The following is a 23,993-nucleotide window of genomic DNA, read 5'->3' on the forward strand; positions in this document are numbered from 1 at the left end:
ACCTATTACTTGCTAGGTGAGAAAGCTTTCAATACCATGAACTTGTTCATTTTGTTTAATTGTTTTATAGCTATTAATAAACAAGTAATTGAATGACTTGTTGCATTTTCTTGAGGTTCCAATTTATAGTCATCTCATTCTCAGACATTCACTATTGACCTATGTAAATTGGGAATATGAAATGCTAAGCAAATGTTAAAAATTGAGACAATTTACTAATCAATCAATCATAATGCTTTTGCTCCATACATGTAGATGGAATGTCTTCTAAACTTTCTCAAGTGTTGAATTGTGTACATGGATTAGTGGAGTGTCATTTCATAACTAAATGCATGATCTTCTAAACTTTCTCACGGGTTGAGTTGTGTACATGGATTAGTGGAGCGTCATTTCATAACTAAATGCATGATCTACATAATACAATGATCAATGTAAGAACCTGTTAAATATTATGAGGAATGGCACATGTCGATAGCATGTTCAATCCATGGATGGACTACATATGACCTCCACTCGAGCTCATTAAACATGTGGATCTAATCCTTGACAAGGGGTAGTTGTGAGAGAAGTGACGTGCGACAGCTTCACCTCACTTGCAACAGTGAATCGTTGCCCCCAAAACGACCAACCCATTACTCATCGTTGTGGCACATCCTATGATAGTAGAGATACTTCCAACCAACTCAGCTCCGGAGTCCCACTCCGGAGTCCCAAGTAGCACCCCTTCTCTCTTCACAAGGAAAGACGCTTGTTTGGCTCTCGAATATATTTTGGATAAAGCTAAGCAGATCATTCGGGTAAAAAAGTCAAGTAAAAGGGGCGGCTCGCGGATTGTGTCTCCGTGCCAGGACGCTTCTAGAAGGTCGTAGAAGTTGTTGGAAGTTTTCTAGATTCTTCTTCCTTCCCATTCGTTTCACTGCTTGATAATCTGTTGTCATCCCTTGTTTTGCTTTTTTCCCCGAATTCTGTCCCTGGCTCGACCTGATAGGCTGCAGCTTCCTACCGTCTCTTCGATCGGGCGATCCATTTCCCTTTTGCCCCTTTTCCTGGCCGATTATGCCCAGTGCGGAGTCTCTGAGCGACGCTAGATTCATCCGCTGGCGAGGTACCCCCTGCTCCTTTGATGTTTTATTCCTGTCAACTCCGTTAATCATTTGCTTGTCGTATTGAGCTCTTCAGTTTCACCTATTGATATGTTAAAATGGGCTATTCTGTCAATTTCGCCCTTCGTTGCTCATGATTCAAGTTAGAGTTGTTGATATCTTAGATCCTGAATGCAATGTGATATGTTGTTGTTTCTGCAAAATTTGGCCACATGCTTGATGGGTCACCTCAGCACTATTCAAGCTCCATTGTTTGGCCTGATTTCTGGGGTTCTTGATGAAACATAGACAAATTCTGGCAACATTCACAATAGGTGATGTCAACACTATTCAAGCTCCTTGTCTTGACGCAATTTTTAACATTTGATGAAGAATTTTGTCCGTTTTGATGAAGTTTTGACCAAGACTCTGTTTACTGATGAGGAATTTTGTGCTATTCTGACCCCATACTGCTGGCTCATGCTAGGGCTCTGCAATTTCCACCAGATAATACCTCTTTATCCTGAGTTGGTGGCTCCAAAACCCATTGTTTGTCCATGTCTGGGTATGGAAGGGTGTGAGGACTCCTGCTGAAGCAAGCAGATGGAGCAGGCAATCAGTGTGCCGGATGGTTCTTCTCAGAAGACATCTCCAGCACCGTTTTTGTCAAAGACATTCCAGCTTGTCGATGACCCTGCCACAGATGGCATCATATCTTGGAATGCGGATGGAACGACATTTATTGTGTGGCGGCCACCCGAGTTTGCCAGGGATCTGTTACCCAATTACTTCAAACATAACAACTTTTCCAGTTTTGTTCGCCAGTTGAACACTTACGTAAGTGCCGAATCTACAATTTCTTATGTGATGGATTCTATTGCCCGTCTTTGGTCATGTCCGAGTTCTTGGATTGCTGCTTTCATTGTATAGTGTATTCAGTGTTTATGCTTCCTCTTCCTTTCACACACTCACACTTCGACATTCATGAGTTACTTAAACAACTAATACTTCTGTCGAGTCACTTGTCAGTTGCCCTTGATTTGACATCATGTTGATCTTGAAAAAGAGGCTGCCTGGGTATCATCTCAAAGTATAGTAACAAGTCCTTTTGATGCACAATCTTGTGTAGGATTTCAATTGGTACCTACCATATGCCGAGTTTTGTCGGATTCTAGGAGATCAAATGTTGTTCAGGTGCAATTGCTTTCAAGTTGCAAATGGTTGTCTCATTAGCTTGTTAAAGTGCACGTGGCATTTTTGTTGCATTTCTTGGTTTAAGCATGCTTTGTGGTGCCCTTATGTGAGAATTTTTGAGCTTATCATGCAAGTGGTTGTCCCATCGGCTTTTGTTGAATTGCATGTTGCATATCTTTCTCATTTCTTCGTTTAAGCACGATGGCGTGTGGCCCCCTCATCAGGAGGAAGCTGTCCCATTCAGGAATCTGTAGATGTGAATATAGTCCATGTTTCCTACTCTGAAATGACCATGCGACATAAGATTGGCCTGTTGTAAACGCTCATTGAGTAGGGGCCTGTAATTTGTACTAGCATGTGTGAACTTAAAGAACATAAATTAGATCCAGCCCTTAATTTTAGAGCATTATCATCTGCTCTTTCTAGCTTTCACATGCCCTTTGTTAGTTGATGTGCTACAGCATCTCTAGAGCACAAATAGCTAAATCAGATGGTGGTGACAGCATTGGCATGTGCTTTATCTACCTTTCATGTGCACTTTGCTAGTTGGTGTGATGCAACATCTCTATAACACAAACAACTAAATAAAAATAGTGACTATGAGTTTTTTTGGTCATGTTGATTAATGTGTCAGTTGCAAGAAACACAATCAAGATTTGTCGCCATTTATGTATTGTAGAATATACGTATGGGGTTTAGGGGGCACAATTGTATGTGCATATGAGGCACAGTACATGGTCATGCCATTTGATGTGTGTGAAGATGGGCTAAAGTCAAGTAATTTGATGATGTGGCAGGCATGTCTTAAACACACCAAGGATTAATAAACAAATCATTATGTATGTGCTGGCAAGACTGGGTGGCTAAAAAATGCATAGCTGAATTTCTATGTCTTTCTCTTTTTTTCTGTGCCATACCCTTATTCCAGATCAGACAAGCAGGCTGTAACAGTTGTACTGTACGTGACCTGTTTCATGCAATTTTCCTTGGCCCATAGCCTGCCCATGTCACGCAGCCATGACTGTGTCTCAGCCTGAGGTAACTGTATTTAATGCAGAAAACTGCCATGTGTTGGCTCAGAATAGTCTTGGCATTCGTTGGAACTGTTAAATATAGATTGAGGACTGCAAAACTCTTTGAACAGCACTAATAAAAAATTATTTGGTAGAGGAACATTCAAATTTGGGTTTTTGTCATTGCTTTGAGTGTGTGGGAGACCTTGACAAAGCTGAATTTAATTAGAGCGGCAAAAAATTGGGAAGTGTTAATTTGTACCTTTACGAGTAGCCTATGGGTACAAGTGTGAGTTTTCTTTTTAGAGTTCCGATGTGTAAAGTATTTACTAAAAAGAAGAAAGAAATACAAGGAAGAGAAGGCAACACTAAAACTAAAACAGATCAGCCTATTGTTGATGTAGAATTAGAACTTAAAGAAGCTAAGGATAATTTGGAAGATCGTGTAGCTACTCGCGAGTAACATGAAATATCAACAGCTTGGACAGGAAGCATGGAGATTTAGTTGTGTACTTTATAGGGAACTGTGGACACCATGAATTTGCAATTGACCTTGTTGGTTGAAATAGCACATAAAGAAATTGTAAAGAAAAAGATATTCATCATACTAGATCCACACCCTTAGATTTGAACATACCTCCATGTCGAAAGATGTAGGTGCAATTAGTTGAGATTGTTTTGCATGAGGAATACCATCCATGGATAAGAAATAGTCCAATGCTCAAGTATATGAAATTAGTACAATTCAAATAGGAAGGAAAGGATAGAAATATAACAAATTCTATGTTCCTTAAAAAATGACAAGGTCTTCACAAACTTGAAACATGCCTCTAGAGTATCGAGTGCTTGAGGCTAGTTTGTCTTTAGGGTTAAAACATATAAGTGGTGGACACTAAAAAGCCTAATGAAATTCTTGATGATCACGCTCAATTTGAAATTGTACTTCTCAAAGAATTTTGAATTTCTTCTTGGAGATAATGTACAATGATTGTATAGCCTTTTGGCGCATATTTCAATAGGAAGTTTATAGGTACTTTTGGAGAGTTGTGTTTAGGAGGTTGGGTACCAAACTTAGCAAGTGTATTGTCAATCATCTACAAACAAATGGATAAATAAAAGGGTGAGGCCAAATCCTTGAAGATATGCTATGAGCATATGTAAGTAGATAGTAGTCTAATTGGGAAGAGTACTTAGCTTATCATAGAGTTTATGTATAACATTGCCAAGCACTCTTCCACATGACAACTTGAGCTGTAGAAACGATAGAATTTGTTAAGAGTTTGTATTTAGTAGTGCTAGGCACTCTTCCACATGATATAGTCAATTTATCTTCATATATTTCATGTATGGGTTTAAACCTAGAGCTCTTAATAGAGGAGGATTGTAGGAAGAAAAGGTTCAAGCAACCAAAGATATTTTAGAAGATATGAGTGTAATTTTGAAACGTGCATAAAGTAGCAATAGGAGGGAACATGATAGAGATAGAGCCTATGCTAGCCCGCACAAAAGATTTCTTGTTGTAGAGGAAGGAGGACGAGTTTATCTAAGGGTGCACAAGCAATTTGAAACCAATAATAGGGGGAAATGTCCAAAATTGTCACCTAGGTGTCATGGGCCATTCACGACACTTAAAAAAGTAGGAGAAATGGCTTATAAGCCTAAAAAGAAATTAGGTAATATTGATAATCTTGTCTTAGGGAATGAGGTAGCCAACTCTTGATAAACAATCACTTTCAAATGAGCTTGAAAGAATTTTAGATGTTTGCAATGGATGAACAAGGAATATCATTTACCAAAGAATTCGCAAGTAAAGATGTACATGTTCTAGAAATGGGTGAAACATTGGAAGAGGATCAATTGGCTCATGACCTAAAGGGCCACATTTTAAAAAAGCACCAGCCAATACTGTCTTTCTTGTATGGCTCTAAGACTTGACATTAGTTGACATGGATTGATACACTGCAAACAATTGCCTTGGGTGAAATGTGGTTGTAAGGAATAAACTAATTTAGCACATTGTTTCAATATTTACTAAAATGGTGCCACTATTGTCACTTTTTTAAAACCATATAAGGTTCTTTCCTTGATTGAAGATTTGGCTTCCTTAGTTATAAAGCTCTTTTTGTTTACTTGAAGCATTGATCATCATTGTTCACTCTTGTTTGACCCTTTTGCTGATCTTTCTTGGCTTTGAGTCATGGTGTTAACCTGATGTTCATTTTGTGAGAAATTAGTTTTGCTTCTTCTTCAACGTACTGTGGGTGTTTAATGTGAGTGGTGGGAAGAGTGTTTGCAGAGTATACATCTCGTGGGTTAGATTTTGTTTATTTGTTTGGGCATTGTTTAGGATTGGGTCAAGGATACCCAAGCAAAGTTAAAAGGGCATGATGTGGCATTGTATCAAAGTGCTCATGAGCACACCATTTCAACCCACCCCACTAGAGTCTAGGACTAGCTATCTTTGGGAGATAAGTATTTGATCCACCTGTAAATGAAAAATGAAAAATATGAATTATTGGTAATGTCCTCCCAAGGACAAAGCCAAATGTCCAAAATAGCAAGAATGAATATTTTGAAAGAGATAGACTCAAGAATGATTGCAAGTCTGTCCTCCAATGTTTGGGTACCCTTATGACCACCAGTTAAAAGAAACCCAACAATATGGAGATCTTTACATGTAAATAAACAAGAGGGGTTTGGCATTTCTTTTTGCCAATTCGGGCAGGTTCCCTCCTCTTTAGTCAGTCACTTGACATACTTTCAAATATGCAACTTGGTGGAGAGAGGGAGACCACACCCACTGTTGGTGAGTGGGCGCCCGAGCTTTGTACCGTTCTTGTGCCTTGGTGTATGGTTTCCATCTCCTGAGCATATTCTTGTTGAGTTCGTGTTTTTTGCATTATGCTTCTTTCTTCTTTGTGTTTGTGGAGTCTACTGCAGTAGTTTCTCTTGCTTCCATTAGTTCCCCTGTGGTATCAGATGTCTGTCTTAGCGTTCCTGGTGCTGTTTACTGGTGCAGGCCTGTATCCTCCTCATTCTGCTGCTGCTCCTACCTGCATCTGACTGATGTGAGCTCTACTAGAGCTGGGTAACTATGTCTCCTATTGCACGACCTGTTTCTGACCTGCAAACCCTGCGGTTTCCAGCCTGAACCCTATCTTTTCAGTCTGTTTATGGCCTGCAGGGCCGGACGACCCCTTGGTGTGCTGCATGACTGCGATTCCTGCTCCCCGCCTCCGTGTTTACACTTCTGAATGCTGCACCCTGGTCTGTTTCTTCCTTGGTTTCTCTTTGCATGATGTAATATATTTGACCTTACGTGTTCCTTAGCTGCTTTGGATTTGTGCTGACATTTTTATCCTTGCAATTGTTGACTTCTTTTCAAACACATGATTTGTGGCTGGTTATACCTTTGCTTTAAATTTCAGCTTTGTAGAGAGTTTGCACCGTACCGATTGTTGGGTCTTGACATCTTGTACACTATGCTCTCGTGCTTACTTGAACCACTTGAAATCTTGCTCCCTTGGCACCCAAAACTCTCTAGATCTCTTCTTTACTTCCATTTTCTTTACCTCTCCACTTCAATGGCACCTCCACACAACTCTATTGATGATAAGCTTAAGTAATCTGACTATCTCGCTTGGAGTGTTGTGATGAAAGCTTGTTTGTGTGAAAGCGCTTGCGATATGTTGTTTTTGGAGCCATCTTTTATCCTTGGATTTAAGATTCTATTCTAGAAGATTGGGACTGAGACAACTATGAGGAAGTAGTGTTTACTTGGGGGATAGATGATTCTCATGCCCATTTTGCTATTCTCAAATGCATCTCTAAAGAGGTTATTTCGATAGTTACCTCTTGTAGGATAGCTTCAAATGTGTGGGAGAAGTTGCAATGTATGAACGAGGCTTCGCCTCTATGGTCAACTATAGGCTATTAGATTCAAGGCAATTGGCATGGCACAATCATTCTTTGTTCAAGTGACACAGATACAAGATTAGCCTCAATAGTGAACACATGTGGTCCACCCCGCCCTTCTAGAAGCATATCTTTTAGGGATTGTTTCCTATAAGCTTCCTTCAGAGTTTGATAGGGTGGCCAAACCTTACAAGCTTAGACATTGGCAACACGTTCATTTTGAGCATATGACCTCTATTTTACTTGAGCATGAGGCGCTTTGCATTTTAGGGGGAGGCTACCATCTCAATATGGTGGCACTCAAGAAGCTTATGCAACTTTAGAGAGGGGCGATTGGAAGAAGACAAAGGTTTAGTGTTACCATTGGGGCAAGAAGGGGAATTGTTGGAAGGAATGCAAGGAACTACCAAGAAGGAGAGGAAGAAGAAGGGAAAGGACTCCTCTAATTAGATGAATTGTCGTGGTGGTCGTCATCATCATCATCATCATCATCATCATCATCATCATCATCATCATAGTTGTTGCTCGACTTTAACTCGGATTACAGTCCTTTGGCCAAGGCGAAGACCAAGGCTTTGAAGGCCTCCTCTTGGTGACAACGAATGCCATGAAGGCCTCCTCTCCTGCCTTCTAGCCCTAGTGATGCTATCATCCCAATGCTAGAGAAGGGAGTGAGGGGATGTGGTGGTGGTGGGGCATCTTAGCCTCATTGATATGTAGGTGTAGTGGACCTTGAGTGCGGCTTCTTATGCATTTTTGAAGTTTGGCAGTTTTCAAAATCTTGGTGTTGAGATTGACTATATACAATTCTCTTTTTTCCTTTTTAGGTAGGCTTGTTAGCAGAGTATTCAGCTCATGCGTGTTGGTTTGGCACATTAGTTTGTAGGTGCGTGATTTATTGGTTATTTGTTGAGCTGGCCGACCAGCATATTTTATCATTATCTTAATTCAGCTGGCCGACTTTTCCCAGATCTAGGGCTATTTATAGCAGGACTCCTTTCTCCTTAGTCATTCATCACTCTGCATACTTTCTTAGCAGGTCCTGTCGGACTGATGCCAATGCCCACACAGCTGGTGACTCACTCTTGCACTTGACTGTTTCTTATCTTGGTATATGGATTCCATTTTTTGAGCATTCTTTTGAGTGCTTTCTCGGCAGTATTCTTCTCTATCTTTGTAGTATTTATTTTTTCTTTCATTTCTTGTGTTGTGCAGTCTATTATAGCAGTTTCAGACCCCTCCTTCACCGCACCCACTTCTGATATGGTATCAAACGTCCGTGGTGGTAGGGGCAGGCTTGACCTAATACTTCCTACTTTTTCCATACTTTGTGTGCATGCACAATTTTTTCATTATGTATGTAGAACATATTCCATCTTTCTGTTCGAAAGCTTTGTTGTGCATTGCCAATGCATGTAGGTAACTGAACTCATCATCCTAGCAGAGGAAGTGTTACAGTTGCAAGATCACATTGAGCGCGAACAAATATACAAGGGACATGCATGTGAGGATAATAACAAGGTGCTGCCTTACCTGCATGTGGAGGCTTAAAAGTAATGAAGTTTTTGAAAGCAGTCAACATAGAAAGGACCAATTCTGTTTTTATCATTTGACAAGTATTGACTTGTATGGCTACTAGAGCATGTAGATCAGCGCTCCTATACCTCAAATGAAGAGCTTTAGATAGTTGTTAGCACAAGTGTTTTGTATTTGGTCTTTTGTCATGTGAGAAAAACATACAATATTGGGTATCGTATCTCAGAAAAGGGAGATTTAAAGCCTTTAGGTAAATAGATGGAAGGAATCCTCTCAAGTGCAAAGCCTACTCAACTCTAGGAGTAACAGTTAAACATTTTAAACTATTTCATCTTTTATTGATGTAAACTGAGAGCCATCAATTAAATCAAGGTTGAGAGAGGCCCATCATAATATGCAGATCTAGCATTATACTTTTAACACTATAGGGAATTTTCTAGTTGCTATATCAAATCAAGCTTCTCATGTTGATTGAATTTTTGCATCTCTCTCTTTAATTGATGGGTGAGTAATATTTTGTTGCAGGGTTTTCGAAAGATCGTACCTGATAGATGGGAGTTTGCAAATGATTTTTTTAAGAAGGGGGAAAGGCACTTGTTGAATGAAATTCACAGGCGCAAGACAACAATCCCTTCCTTGCCATCTAAACGGTCAATATCTCCATCCCATTCTGCTGATGACCAGGCCACATCATCTGATTCATCTCACCTTTCTTCTCCAAGAGGGAAAGCCTCTACTTCACGCTCCGATGAAGCGGAAAGGCTGAAGAAAGAGAACTTGATGCTTGTGTCAGAGCTTTCTTGTTTACGCAAACTTTGCAGTGATTTGCTGCTCTATATACAAAGGCATCTGAAAGGGCCGTCACATGATGTAAGCTACATAACTAGGTTTTTCCAAAGCAGTCAAAGTAACTGGGAACATCAAATTGTGAACGCAGGTACGACTATTCCAGGCCCTATCAGTGATTCCGCCTGTGAAAATTTAGAGCTGAAGCTAGTATCGTATGACATAAGCCTACAAAATCAGGCTTCTGAAACAGAGGATCGAATGTTTCAAGGCCCAAATAGCAGCCCTCCTAAGCTTTTTGGAGTGGCATTGCAGGGTAGAAACAGGGTTGATTCCTGTCCTTCAGCTGATGAGGATCACCCAGTAATGACAGACACTGCCCTTCATGAAGCGGCAGGAAAGAAAGGTAGCCATGAGAAAGGAGCAGAATTCAGTTGACATACTATTCTTGGGTCTGACTATCAAAAGTGACCTAGCAGTAGAGCACAATTTGGGGATCAGTTGCTTCATATCAAGAGACAATGCTCGGCCTTTCTTCATGAAAGCATGCCTGAGTTACTTGATGGAAGACCTATCAGGGTTAGATCCTCCTAAAAGAGGAGTTTTACAAGCACGTGTATAAATGTTTGCCCTACTCATCATTGGGTGCCAGTAGTGTTAACCTTCCGAAGATGGCTTCTGCTACATGGATTTCCAGACCTGCATATGATTTGGTAGTTCCATTGGCATATCGCTGTATGCAAGTGAAATGGAAGTTTTGATGACCCTACGGCTGTGTGGGCTCAAATACAAGAAAGTATAGATGAGCCAGTGGTGGGACATTGTTTTTGTGCGATGGTTGAGACAGCCAATTGTATATGTTGGGTGTAAACTGGAGCTTGTATTTGGAGTGGCAGTTCTTGCATGCAACTTGTACGATTATCAGCATTTTTAAAGTTGTTTGATCTCCTGTGAACTTAGTAGGTAGAATGGGAGAGAAATGCAGTTAGTTTGGGTGTAAGAATATGGTTTTGCAAATCTCTCATCTCATTCAACTTGAGCAGAGGGATGGGTAATATAGTCTAAGCTTTGTTTTTGATCAATTAAGAGTCGTTGTATACTGTGTTGGTAATTTACTAGTGTCCTAAACTTCATAAGCAATGCGAGGAGGTAAGTACATGGATTTCAGTATGCAGGCAGTCTATCAAGTCCTTCGACTGTGTTGGCAGTTTTAACTGATGTATATCTGTAAGTAGTCATACTTTGTAAAGTTCATTGATAGGCCTTTTTGCCATTTAAAAGAAAATCGTGGAAATTTTAACTGATGTATATCTGAAAGTAGTTGAACTTTGTAAATGAGAGCATCATGGAAAGAATCTCTCTTTTGGCCGGGAAATGACTGTCTTTTGGCTGGGAAATGATTGGTTATTTTATGCTAGTGTTGTTTTTGGCTACATGTAAAGAGTTTGGTACTGTGCACTAGTCGGCATGACATGTTGATGAGTGCTATTATTTAGCATACAGGTGAAGGGACAATTCACATCACTTGGTAACTATGAAAATGTTGAAGGTATTAGATGAAATTAGTGTGGTAGTACTATTATGACTTGCGTGAATTCTCGGGAATAGAATTAGTGTTGCTCATCCATGATTTCAGGGGAAAAAGGGTAGTATGTATATTTGCAGGTTATTGTGGTGTCTATGCAATTTGTAGTGTGCCATTAGTGGCACAGGGGAAAAGGGTATATTCACAGACTGTTGCGCAATTTGTAGTTCTCTTCTACTTTGGGCTCTACTAAGCCACAACTCTAGAATTCATGGTATAGTCCATTGAAAATCCAATGAGCAATAATAAGAGAGTAGTTTTGGAGTCACATCGCCATTTGTTTTTTACATATGCAAAAGACTGGTCTCTTCACCTACAATTCTCCAAGAACAAGAATAAATAGCAGCTTCATATTGGTTCACATGCATGCTTTGATGCTAGGACTTGCATGAGAACTACCTGTTTGGCATAAAGGACATGGTTGGTGAAGTATTTAATGGGAACATACATGTAATCTTAGGCTGTATATGAATGATGGGAACATATATGTTATTCTAAGCTGAATACGAGTATATTATGCCTAAGGTTGAATGTTTCAGAAATGGGTCAAAAGTTGCACATCAAAAGGAGGGATATTGCTTTTCTAGATGGAATTATCTGCTGGCACAGAATTTTTCTAAATGCTTTTTAAACACTTGTGTGGGTTCATATTTCTTTGGAACAATGCAAAGGGTTGCTTCTAAATGAAGTTTGCAAACAACATATATGTAGAAATTTTGGATAGAAGTTTTGGAGAGTGACAAGATGCCTAGGTGGCACTTGAATGTAGATTAAAAAATCTTCTAAAAAGACAGTAAAAAGAGCAAGATAGTTTGCATTGATTGTTCATGTCCACATTTGAGGAAATATAAAATTTAATTGCATCAACACCAACTCAATGGCAACATGTTACATGGTGAAGTGTAGAGATGAAAGTTTAGTGCAAGCGAAATGCATTAAAGAAAGTCTTTACCACATCACATTGATTAAAGGGGCTTTACTTGATGCCACCCACCTATAATGTGTTCATGTACCATCTTAGTGAATTTCCTAGAAGTAGAAAGTACATTTACTCTCTTTTGGTTGTGAGATGATATTTAAGACTACATGTATTGGCTTTATATCTAATGCATCATGAAATGCTTCCAAAAAGATTGGTTCCTTGATATCATTAGCTTAGCCCACCATGAAATGCTTCCAAAAAGATTGGTTCCTTGATATCATTAGCTTAGTCCACTGACACATTTGCTTCAAAGTATGCATGCAATAAACTAACATGTGGAATATCTTATGTAGGATTGGGTTAATCCATGTATTAGGATGAAGTACTGTCAAGAAAGATGCAATGCACTCCTGAGTTCTTTCATTCCATCCAATAACCTCATGATTATATAGGTTTATGAGTACATCCTTGTAGAAATGTGTGGCATCTTTTTGTTTAGCAAGGGTGTAGATGGTACTTTACTCGCAAGTGTGTTTTCAATTTCATGTTATGGGGATTTAAGTCCATGGAAAGTTGCACCTTGCATTGAAGGTTGTAAATTACTCATGCTGTGGGGATGTTCATTTTATTAGCAAATGCTATAGAGGCAAATCTCTCTTTGCTCATTGCTTCCATCTTCTGTCAAGCTTAAATCATTGTTTACACATTTATAATTGACATTCTCAAAATGCCTCCATCTAAGTTGGGAGATGACTTTGGTGTTGAAATATGTGTACTAATCATATTTGGATTTTGAATGTTGTACATAGCTATATTGGGCCATGCCAAGATGATTTCATTATAGGGCAATGCTTGAGGATTATGTAGGCTACTTTTAGCATCTTCAATGCTATAACATGCCTACCTAAACGAGCGTCAATAGCGTGCATTTTTATAGCCTATCAAGAAGTAATTAAGACTAATGCTGTTTGGAACTCGTTAGAATAACCAAACATTTGTAAACTTGAGCTATTTGAGTCTACCCCACAGGGGAAGCTCCACCTCAACCCTACAAGGATCGACTTGAAATAGGAAGCCATGTTATATGATGTAGTCTCCTATTAGCCATTTATCGTCGGCTTTTGAGGTGACTACATCGCTATGATCCATCAAGCTGAAATGAACCATTGGCGCACTTGGTTCAAAGAGAGAGAAATGAAGGGGAGCAATATGCATCAACCTCTCTACTCGTAGGATAAAGTCTCAACTTTGGCCCCCTAAAATGACATTGATTGGATTCTAATGATGACATGCAATGATAGTTAATGTTTAGATATTTCTAGACTTGCCTAATCAAATGTTTGAATGCTTTTGAGGTAAGCACATTGATATCATTCCTCAAGCCGAAGTGAACCATTGTTGTACTTGGTTCAAAGAGAGAGAAACGAGGGGGAGTGATACGCATCAACACCTCTACCCATAGAGGAAAGTCTCAACTCCCGCCCCCTAAAGCAACATTGGTTGGATTCTTAGGATGACATGCTATGATAGTTAACATTCAACTCTTCCTACACTTGCCTAATGTAATGCTTGATTTGTGTTGGAAGCCTCTCGGTGAACTGAGACCACCCTACCATTGGCAAGATCCATCAGGGATCTCACCATCCGCTTCCCTCTAGGGTTTTCTTTAGTTTGCCAATTAATCCTACCACAATTTAATTTGACATATAGAAATTAGCTTCCTTAATTAGCCTTTTAAACAATGTTCCTTCATGTAAATTAAGCACAAATAAATACAATTATAAACAATCTTTTGAAAAATAGTTGTAAGTAGTATGTCTATCTATATCTTCTCCAAGGCACAATGTCGTCCCTTAGATTGAGACTCATATCCGAAGTAGTTCAATATTTGTACATAGGCATAATTTACCAATCTTCCCTTATCTAGCATTAGGACCTTCCAGGAAGACCATCCCAAGGTTGCACGGGTTAGGCCAGTTCTCAATGCTACCAAAAGAATTAATAGCAAGAGCCTCCATGGCACCCTTATCGCCTCTTAGTCTTGCGTCCTCCCTATGGAGAGACCTCTCACCTTCGAGGCCGGTCCTAGCTCTCGTTGCGAACAATTTCAACCCCTTGGTGAAGAGCTCTGCTACTAGGCTTGGGGGAGACTTAGGACATATCCAAGAATCCGATCGTACAAGCATAATATCTCATTTTAGAAATCCACAAACAAGCCAATCATCCTATTCTCAACTAGGAAATCATCCTTTCCTAAGCAACAAGCATACCTTACAACAATTCATAAAAAACCAAAACATTTTTCTTTGAATAGCTAGAGAAGGTACAATCCACAACTTATTTTTCCCTAAGAGTGCAATCATACAAAGTGATACATGATAATCTCACTAGTACTTTAGGATAGGATACTTTCCAATTCTCTTTGTGCTTTTCAAAGGTCATAAGCTTTTCTCCTAGATGATATAACGTATTAATGTGCAACATTTAACATGCATGAGCATGGTATCTATCTTTACTCCTAGTAATTTTGTCCTTTAAGGGATAATCATAACTAGTTCCTAATAAACAATTTTATTTCCATATCCTAAGGTCATTGTTGTGAGTTCCAATTCCTTATTAAGCATATAATAATTTAAGGATATGCAAGGTTCTTGATGACTACATGAATAGGAGCTACTCTTGACCCATCATTGTTGTAAGTAGTAACAATAGCTGATTAGTTATAAGCTAATCAATGAATCACTCAATCATTTGACTTGAGAAAAATTTCTTTAAACCTATCCAAGGCACCTAAATAGAAGTTGGTGCCAATGAGACTCCATTCACATGCACAACCTCTTGTCCCACTCTAGCTCTCTGCCACTTTGGGGCCATTGTTGTCAGTACTTCCTCAATTCCTTCTTCTTCAATCTTTGTCAAACTTGAACTTTGAATTGAGGTTCATAGAAGTACGAGAATACATATGAGGGGAGTGTGAATGGGGTTTAAGGGATTAGCAAATTGGGTTTAGAGGGGTGGGTGGAGCAATGAGATTATGGTGGAATCTCTAAAGGGTTTGAGACATAATTCCACAGATATGGAATATGATAGAGCAAAATGGAGAGGGATGGTGGAGGTAATGGGTTGCTTGGATAGGTGAGTGAGGTGAAGAGAATGACGAAGTAATTCAGATGGGATAGGGGATCTCTACAATGTTGAATGTGAGCTGGCGTACAGTCCTTGCAATCCTTGACCTATGCACAAGTCCCTAACTACCTTTGCTCTCTATCTCTATATCTCTCTTCTCTTTGTCTAATCTTCCACTATCTCACTTTCTCTTCTTCTTCTTCTCTCTCTCTCTCTCTCTCTCTCTCTCTCTCTCTCTCTCTCTCTCTCTCTCTCTCTCTCTCTTCTCTCTCTCTCTCTCCTCCTCACCCCCTCTTCTTCTTAACCACACACACACACACACACACACACACACACGCACACACACACACACACACACACATGTTGAGATTGAGAGAGGCAGAGACAGAGTGAAGAGCAAGCATGCTCTCTCCTTCTTCCATTCATTCATTATCACATAACCACACACATAGAGTAAGTGTATACAATAGTACTAAGGTCCGTAGGACCATTCACACTGGGTCTAAGACCACCGACTTATTTAATGTCCCACACTTGCTGATATAGCTGGACATGGTTAATGTCGGTCGTACATACTAATAGGAGAATAGTATGAGCTTAATATTCTAACACTCCCCCTCAAGCTCAAATCATCTGATGAACTCCAAGTAGCTGTCTAAAACTACTAAACTTATCTTTACCCAAAGACTTGGTAAAGATATCTGCAACTTGTTCATCAATCTTCACATGCATAAGATCTACTCTCCCTGCAAGAACCATCTCTCTGATAAAATGGTAGTGTACCTCTATGTGTTTTGTCATGGCATGGTATACTAGATTCGTTGCCAAGAGTACACTACTGAGATTGTCACATAATAAGGTCACTGGAGCATCCACCTGGATATCCAAATCAGCCATAAGCTTGAGCAGCCATGAAATCTCGCATGCTGCCAATGCAGCACCCTTGTACTCTGCCTCAATACTAGACAATGCAACCGTTGGTTGCTTCTTGCTGCTCCAGTTGATCATGCCACTTCCAAAGCCAAAAGAATAACCGCTCGTAGATCTGTGATCATATGAGCATCCTGCCCAATCCGCATCTGTGTATCCAACTAGTTTCAAGGATTTATCTCTCATATAGAACAACCCATAATCTACAGTGGACTTAACATATCTCATAATCCGCCCAACAGCATCCAAATGTGGCTTTCTGGGCTTTTGCATAAACTGACTTATGAGCCCAACTGCATAACTCAAATCTTGCCTAATGATGGTCAAATAGATCAGACTTCCAACCATCTGCTTGTACATAGTCACATCCTGAATTTCAGCTCCAGTGTTAATGTTCAACTTGACATTCTGATCAAGGGGTGTATCCAATGGTTTGCATTCAACCATGCCATACTTTTTCAGCATTTCCATGGCATAATGTTTATGCATTAGCCATAAACCATTTTCAGCCTTGATTACCTCAACACCCAAAAAGTACTTCAATTCACCTAGATCTTTCATGTCAAATTCAGATTCCAGCATCTTCATTACATGATGTATGCCCAAGTCATCATTACCAGTGATGATCAAATCATCAACATATATGATCAGCACTACCAAGCCACTGTCAGTCTTCTTTGTAAATAGGCTGTGATTAGCCCTACCAACAACAAATCCCAACCTCTGCAAGTAGTTACTGATCCTAGCATGCTATAACGTATCCACTTGTTATCTTTTGGACACGTCTTAGCAGTCCATCGGAAAGGATGTCTAGAAAGCTCCGCTTGGCACTCCCATGGAATGTCACGGGGTTTGCGATCTAGGACTTTCCGCTTCTACCACGTAGCGAAAGTATTCTGACCTGAATCAGGGTTTTCCCTAATGGTCATTTCCTAAACGACAACTAGCGTAAAATCCCAACGAACTACTTTACGCAGAAACGCCAGGTCCGAAGCAGATTCACGCTGCACTTGGTTCAAAGAGAATGGGAAACAAGAGGGATGCAAGCTCAACCTCTCTGCCATAAAGCATAGCCCCATTCCGTTCCCCTAAAACAACGTAAACCGGAATTACTATAACTTAGAATCTAAGTCAGCGCCCTTGCTGTTCATGTCCTTTGAAACGATCTTCTTGTTGTAAATCATGATTGAGAAAAGTTCTCGGCTAACCGGGACCACCTTTGTAGGACGAACCCATGGCCACATCCACCGCACTTTCCTCAGGTTGTTTCAGTTATCTAATTACCTACCACATTTAGTTGGACATGCATCAAACAGCTTCCTTAATTAGTTCGTTAGGCACTGGTTCCTTCACGTAATCATAGCTACTTGACATAGAAAAACAATGTCAAACAAGTTCCTTTTCAACAGGTTATCATATTTATCTTTGAAATACATTTATAAAGTCCAGCTCTAATCCGCCGAAGGCTATCCAGCAATCAACAGGGATTACTAATCCAAGATTCCACCCGTAGACTAGTATGCGGGCTTCGAGATCCAATCCCGAGTCACGTTGGCCTCTTGTGCAGGGCCCGGAAGGCGAGGGATTTACGGCCAGAGCCCCCCTTGGCACCCAAGCGTCCTCGTGCTCCAAGTAGCACTCCAACGGAGAGACCTCTCGCGGTGGGTTTGGTCCACCTTCTCGGCGCGGTTAACAACCCCCTTGGTTAGGATCAAGCATGCAGTCGGGGGTAGCTGAGGCTGCCTCTCCCTTCAGGCCTTCAACCTGAAGCATTAGATATCTTTTCATCCTTTAATTCCTTGAGCAAACAAAGCAAACACTTCTCTATACAATTGTTACAAACAGAATCATTTCCAGTGGTCGTTTATTTTTGGCCAACTGCTAAGGAGTGAATTCTTCTTTCCGAATGCATCCAGCACTCGATCCGGGATCAATTGCAACTTGGCAAGATTCCCAAGGGTTTGTTTGTTAACCCTTATATCCTTGGGTTAGGGCCATACCCTATCAACCCAACTTAATCAATACCTTAAGTTCTATTAGTAGTAAATATGTTATTCCGATTTACTGATTGGTCTTTTGCTTCCATGCAATTATCTAATTCCCTTATCTTGATCACTTTTCCCAAGAAAGGTGCTATGTCAGGATGATTACTCATCCTCTTGCAAGAAAAACTTGCGCAAGAATCTGCCAATCTCATTCTGAGGAATTGGTCATTCCCTTGTGATCAAATCACAAGATCATGTGACTCTGCAACTTGTTGTACAAATGTCGCATCAAAAACCATGGGGCTATTTCACCCATCGAATGGTGTCTTCTAATCATGAAATCATGATTAGATAGGAAATAGGGTTAGGGTGTCTTCATAACAATCCATTCCTGATTGCACTAGGCCGACATTGTCGGTCCTAAGGTTCCAAATTCAACTCGAATTTCATCCTTTTTAGCAAGCGATCCTTAGGGTAGAAACCCTAGATCGTCTCTCGCAAGTACGTCCTATTGTCCCTACATTGCGTGAATGTGGGCAAGTCTTTAGGTTTAAGAGTTTAAGCTTTGGCAACCTCAATGTGCTAAATCCCAGTTAGCACTTGGGATATGTTGCATTGCTTTAACCATTCTTGAACGAGTCCCTCGCGGTTTAGGTGTTTAGGTTAAACCAATTTCATTGTCTATACTTGAAGATATTTACGATACCATTTTCTTAACCACATGATTCATTGCCTACGTTTGAGTAGATTTACAAACCCTACTTTTTTGGTTAAAATCAAAGCATATGCTAAGTTACGTCATAACTTCTATTGATTCTTCTAGAACATGCATTCAAGATTCATGCTACTAAGCATTAGGGTTTTATGTGAACCATGCAACATTTTTCTAACTTCTTTTCTAAATGAGATATTCGTATGCTGAATGAGCATTACACAACCTTTCGTAACTATTTACGTAGTTGAATGAGATTCAAGCCAATTGACTAGAGTTTAATCTACTTCACACGGCTTAAGAACCATTTCCATGCCTTGCAAGTTCCTAACGGATTATTAGCAATGCTTTTTTAATGAATCATTTTGAAGGAAAGATGTCTAATAATGCAACATGCGATTTATTCTTTCCATGCCTAATCAAATAATTTCGACTTCATAAAGATGATCTTTAGTTGATCAAAATTTGTTACTTTGTAATGCATAAAAACCACTTGCTAGGAATGCATAGAGATCTTATGCTCTTCTTTTTCATTCGTTTAATACAAATGACCGATTCTTTGATCGAAGTTATTTCCTTTAATTTAGCTAATGTATTTCAATCGAAAAAGTGGATCCTAATTTTCGTAAATGAATCATGCACAATTGAAATATTACGACATAAAACAAAATTAGGAAGAAAACCTGGACTTGTGGTGAAATGTCCACATGGATGTTAGGAGATGATCCTCCTGCGTTTGGGCCTTGTGCCTTCTTAGGAGCCGTCACGAATTCGACCTTTCCGCCTTGGACGCAAATTTATGATCTTGGCCGTCTCCTTCGCACGCAAAACTCCCTTTGTGGTTCGGCTTCCTTGATCAATTCCACCGTCTTTCAGAATCGAGCTTTAGAAGGCCTTAAAGCTGCCTCCTCAAAGTAGGGAATGTTTTCATGATTATGACTTTACAATTGTCAAAAATGACTTTGTGGAATGTAAGGGGCTTAAACTCCGGGTTTGAAAAACCCGCTGTGTAGGGCCGATGGGAAAGGGGTTTTGAAACCCGGACGTGAGGATTTCCATGGGGAAGTTTACTTTAAACCCAAGGCAAGGTTAGCTTATAGGATTTTTGTGGGATGACAAAAAGGGGGAAAAGGGCTTAATTCTCGGGGTAAATGGGCTTTTAGAGGGGCTTGGATGGAACCCCACGGGAAAGGGGGGTTCTAAATGGACTTAGTGGATTTGAAAAAGGGGGGAAAGGGGGTGTAAAAGACAGGCTGTGAAGGGGTTAAATCCCGGGGGGGTGGGGTTATAAAAACCGCCTTTGTAAAGGCAATAGGAAAGGGGGTTAAATGACTTTAAGGAGAGATTTTTGTGGGGGGGGCAAGGGGCTAAAACTGCGAAGGAAAAAGGGGGTGAAAAAAAATTGCTTGGGAAAGGGGGCTTATGACAGCCCCCTTAGAAGCTTCTTAGAGAAGCTTCTAAGGAGCTTCAACAGTGGCGGCGGCGTTCTGGTGGCAACGGTGGCTTTGACAGTTTCCCCTCTGCTTCTCTTGGCCAGGCGGCGTCCGTCCCACACTCCTCCCTTCACGACGGTCTACGGTGGCAAGCTGGCACAGTAACCTCACGACCCTCTCGTCTCCTCAATCTGCAGCGTGATTATCACAGCCTCCCTCCTCTTACTCACCTCCCCCACAGGGGGTTTTTTTATAGGGTGAAGGGAGGAGGACCTCCCTCCCCCCACGTGGCCATTTGCATGGTATTCACCGCCCCCTCCCCCCCCCCCCCCCCCCCCCCCATGGCATCCAGCGTGGTGCTCAGTCATCGTGCCTCCCCTCCCTCTCCTCCAGCACGATTGTCGGCTGGGGGAAAGGGGGGATAATTACAAAAAAAATTGTCATAATTGCAATATTATCCTTTTGGCCTCCTATCAAGAGGAGGTTCTTATGAAGAATGTGGGTTAGGAATCGGAAATATTACATTCTCTCCCCCTTGGAGGAATCGAGATGTCCTCATCTCGAGATAAACTGGGGATATTGATGGTTGAGAGTGCTTTCATCTACCCAAGTGGCATCTTCCTCGGGATAATCTTTCCACTGGATGAGGCATTCTCTCAAGGTTCTGGATCTTAGTTGTCTCTCCCTAACATCTAAGATCCTGTCAAGCCGTAGTTCAAGAACTCCTTGACTAGGCATTACAACTTGTTGGTCATCAAGTACATGATTAGGATTTGGTACATACTTCTTTAATAGGCTGATATGGAATACATTATGAACCTTTAGGTTCTCAGGGAGTTGCAATCTATAAGCATTAGGTCCTAGGCACTTGAGAATCTTGTAAGGTCTACAATACCTTGGACTTAGCTTCTGCAATTTCCTAAGGGTAGGGAAGAACTCTTCTTTGGGCGTACGCAAATGAAAACCATGTCTCCTTCCTCGAAGATTCTATCTTGACGCTTTAAATCCGCGTATGCCTTCTGTCTATCCTTGGTGGCTTGGATGTCTTGTCTTATTGACTTTACTTGGTCATCCATCTCTTCCAACATCTGCCTTGAAGCTTTAACCCTCAAGGTTGGATCTGAGAAGTTTAGGGGCCTTCGACAGTCATGACCATACAATGCTTGAAAAGGGGTCATCTGAATGCTTTGTTGGTAAGAAGCATTGTAGGAAAATTCAACCAAAGGCAAGTATTGAATCCACCTTTTTGGCTCACGACAACAGTGTGCCCTAAGCATATCCTCGATAACTTGATTGACTCGCTCCGATTGACCATCGGTTTGGGGATGGTAAGCTGTGCTAAAACAGAGTTGAGTCCCAATGGCTTCAAAGATAGCTTTCCAGAAGTGTGATGTGAAGAGAGAATCATGATCACTAATGATTCTTCTGGGTAACCCATGTAGCTTGAATATCTCCTTGATAAACAACCTTGCAATGTCGGAGTCTTTATAGTTTGTCTTTACTGGAATAAGGTGTGCAACCTTAGTAAGCATGTCAACCACAACCATGATGGAGTTGTATCCTCCTTGAACTTGGGGTAGGCCAACAACAAAGTCCATACTGATGAATTCCCATTTCATTTGGGGAATGTCGAGTGGTTGTAAATTCCATGGTATTTTGATATGTTCGGCTTTGATACGTTGACAAGACAAACACTCAGTAACATATTTGAGAACGTCGCCTTTAAGCCTCTCCCAATAGTAGCTCTTCCTAACTGCATTGAGGGTCTTGGCATAGCCAGGATGTCTTGAGAAAGGGGAATCATGAGCTTCCCACAATATCTTCTGCTTAAGTGACTGGCTTGCCGGTATACATAACCTCATTCTATAGTAGACAAGTCCACTATTGATAGAGAATTCATGATACTTAGCCTGTAGCTTTTGGTCTTGATCCTTGATAGAGATCTCCCTTAGCATCTTTTGATAGGATGAATCATGGCATGCTTCCTCTCTAGCTAGCTCAAGTATTGGGTTGTTTGGCATGGTCACCTTTGTGGCTAGAGAACTAGCTGTTGATGGATTTCGCAAGATTAATGAGCTAAGGAATGCCTTGCGACTAAGTGCATCAGCAACTACATTCTCCTTTCCCGATCGGTACTTGATTTCAAAGTCATACTCCTCCAATACTTCAATCCACCGATGTTGCCTCATGTTGAGCTCGTTCTGGGTAAAGATCCACTTGAGACTCTTATGATCAATCATTAGAGTAAACTTGTTACCCAACAGGTAGTGTCTCCAAAGCTTTAGAGCATGAATGATAGCTAATAGTTCTAGATCATGGGTAGCATAATTCTTCTCATGGCTCTTCAGTTTCCTTGAAGAGTATGCTATAGGATGACTTTCCTGCATGAGCACACATCCTAAGGCAAGCGTGCTAGCATCAGTTACTACCTCGAACTCCTTATTGAGGTCTGGAAGTTTTAGGATAGGTGCTGATACCAAACTTTGCTTCAATCTATCAAAGCTGGTTTGTTCGGGAGTTGACCATGCAATAGATGTTTGCTTCTTTAGTAAGTCCGTTAGAGGTGCTGCAATCAAGGCATAGTTTTTGATGAAGATCCTATACCATCCTGTCAATCCAAGAAAACTGTGTATTTCCTTGACAATTGTTGGTATTGGCCATTCTAGCACATCTCTGACTTTGGCCATGACTTTGGCCAGATCCACTGAGATTCCTTCTGCTGATATGATGAATCCCAGATATTCAATCTGACGCTTGAAGAATGCACATTTCTTCATCTTAGTATACAACTTGTGTGACCTCATTGTCTCAAGGACAATCCAAAGTTGGGGTTCATGATCTTCCTCTTGTTTGGAATAGACTAAAGTGTCATCGAAGAAGACGAGCACGAAGTCATCAAGATATGACCTAAAGATATCTTGCATTAACCTGTTGAAGGTGGCAGGCGCATTCGTAAGCCCGAATGACATAACTAGGAACTTAAAGTGTCGATATCTTGTGTTGAAGGCCGTCTTTGGGATATCTTCTTCCTTGATCCTTATCTGATAGTAACTAGACCTAAGATCAATCTTGGAGAAGATCTTCGCACCCTGAAGACGATTAAGAAGCTTATCTATTCTAGGAATAGGGTACTTGTTCTTGACAGTTGATTGATTCAACCCTCTGTAATCAATACACAGTCGAAGTGTTCCATCTTTCTTTTTCTGGAACAGTACTGGAACTCCCTATGGTGAACTGCTAGGATAGATGTAGCCGTGATCTAGTAGTTGCTTGAGTTGTTCCTTCAGCTCAATTGCTTCCGAGATGGACATTCTATAAGGTCTCTTTGCAATTGGCACAGCTCCTGGCACTAGCTTGATCTCATGATCCAATTCTCTTTGAGGCGGGAGTTCTATCAACTCTTCAGGAAATACGTCTGCGTATTCCTTTAGCCAAGAAGGTCCTTCACTAGGCTCTTGCTTTTGATCTAACTTGTTGAGCTTAATCAAGTAGATAGGTAGTCATTTTCTGACTCCCTTTATGATCCGAGATGCTTTGGCCAATTGGATTTTTGGATTTCCAACCTCTCCTTGAGTTGTGACAAATTCCCCTTCAGATTTTCGAAAGGAAACTTGGCCCTTTCCACAATGAATATGGGCTTCATTAGGTTTAAGCCAATCCATTCCGAGTAGACACTCATGGATACCTAGGCTCATGACTCTGAATTTGACTGAAGTCGCCCTTCCTTCTAGAAAGAATTTCACCTTAGCAGTTTGCCTGGTACAAGTGACCTCA

At 40.7% G+C, this 23,993-nt stretch overlaps 1 protein-coding gene across 3 annotated transcripts; it reads left to right on the forward strand.

The window, feature by feature from the left end:
- The first annotated feature begins 725 nt into the window (after nt 1–725).
- On the forward strand, nt 726–10,654 carry LOC148017464 (heat stress transcription factor B-4-like). Of its 3 annotated transcripts, XM_087662626.1 has the most exons (5): nt 726–862; nt 989–1,105; nt 1,337–1,417; nt 1,570–1,919; nt 9,266–10,654. In XM_087662626.1, the coding sequence occupies exons 4-5, from the start codon at nt 1,686–1,688 to the stop codon at nt 9,962–9,964; spliced, it is 933 nt and encodes a 310-aa protein (XP_087518752.1). In that variant the 5' UTR covers nt 726–862; nt 989–1,105; nt 1,337–1,417; nt 1,570–1,685; the 3' UTR covers nt 9,965–10,654. The 3 variants fall into 3 exon arrangements, with proteins under 3 accessions (XP_087518752.1, XP_087518753.1, XP_087518751.1); XM_087662627.1 differs by lacking the exon at nt 1,337–1,417; XM_087662625.1 differs by lacking the exon at nt 726–862 and having other exon boundaries at nt 878–1,105.
- Nucleotides 10,655–23,993: the final 13,339 nt, after the last annotated feature.

Source organism: Lygodium microphyllum, chromosome 22, assembly GCF_053477565.2.
Source record: "Lygodium microphyllum isolate KBCC chromosome 22, Lygodium_microphyllum_v1.1.10, whole genome shotgun sequence".
In the NCBI taxonomy this organism is placed as follows: Eukaryota; Viridiplantae; Streptophyta; class Polypodiopsida; order Schizaeales; family Lygodiaceae; genus Lygodium; species Lygodium microphyllum.

Excerpts from the sequence above, each read along its gene's own strand:
- LOC148017464 (XM_087662626.1), top strand. The coding sequence starts at position 1,686 with ATGGAGCAGGCAATCAGTGTGCCGGATGGTTCTTCTCAGAAGACATCT. Across the intron at positions 1,920-9,265 it reads TTCGCCAGTTGAACACTTAC|GGTTTTCGAAAGATCGTACC; the intron begins GTAAGTGCCGAA and ends ATTTTGTTGCAG.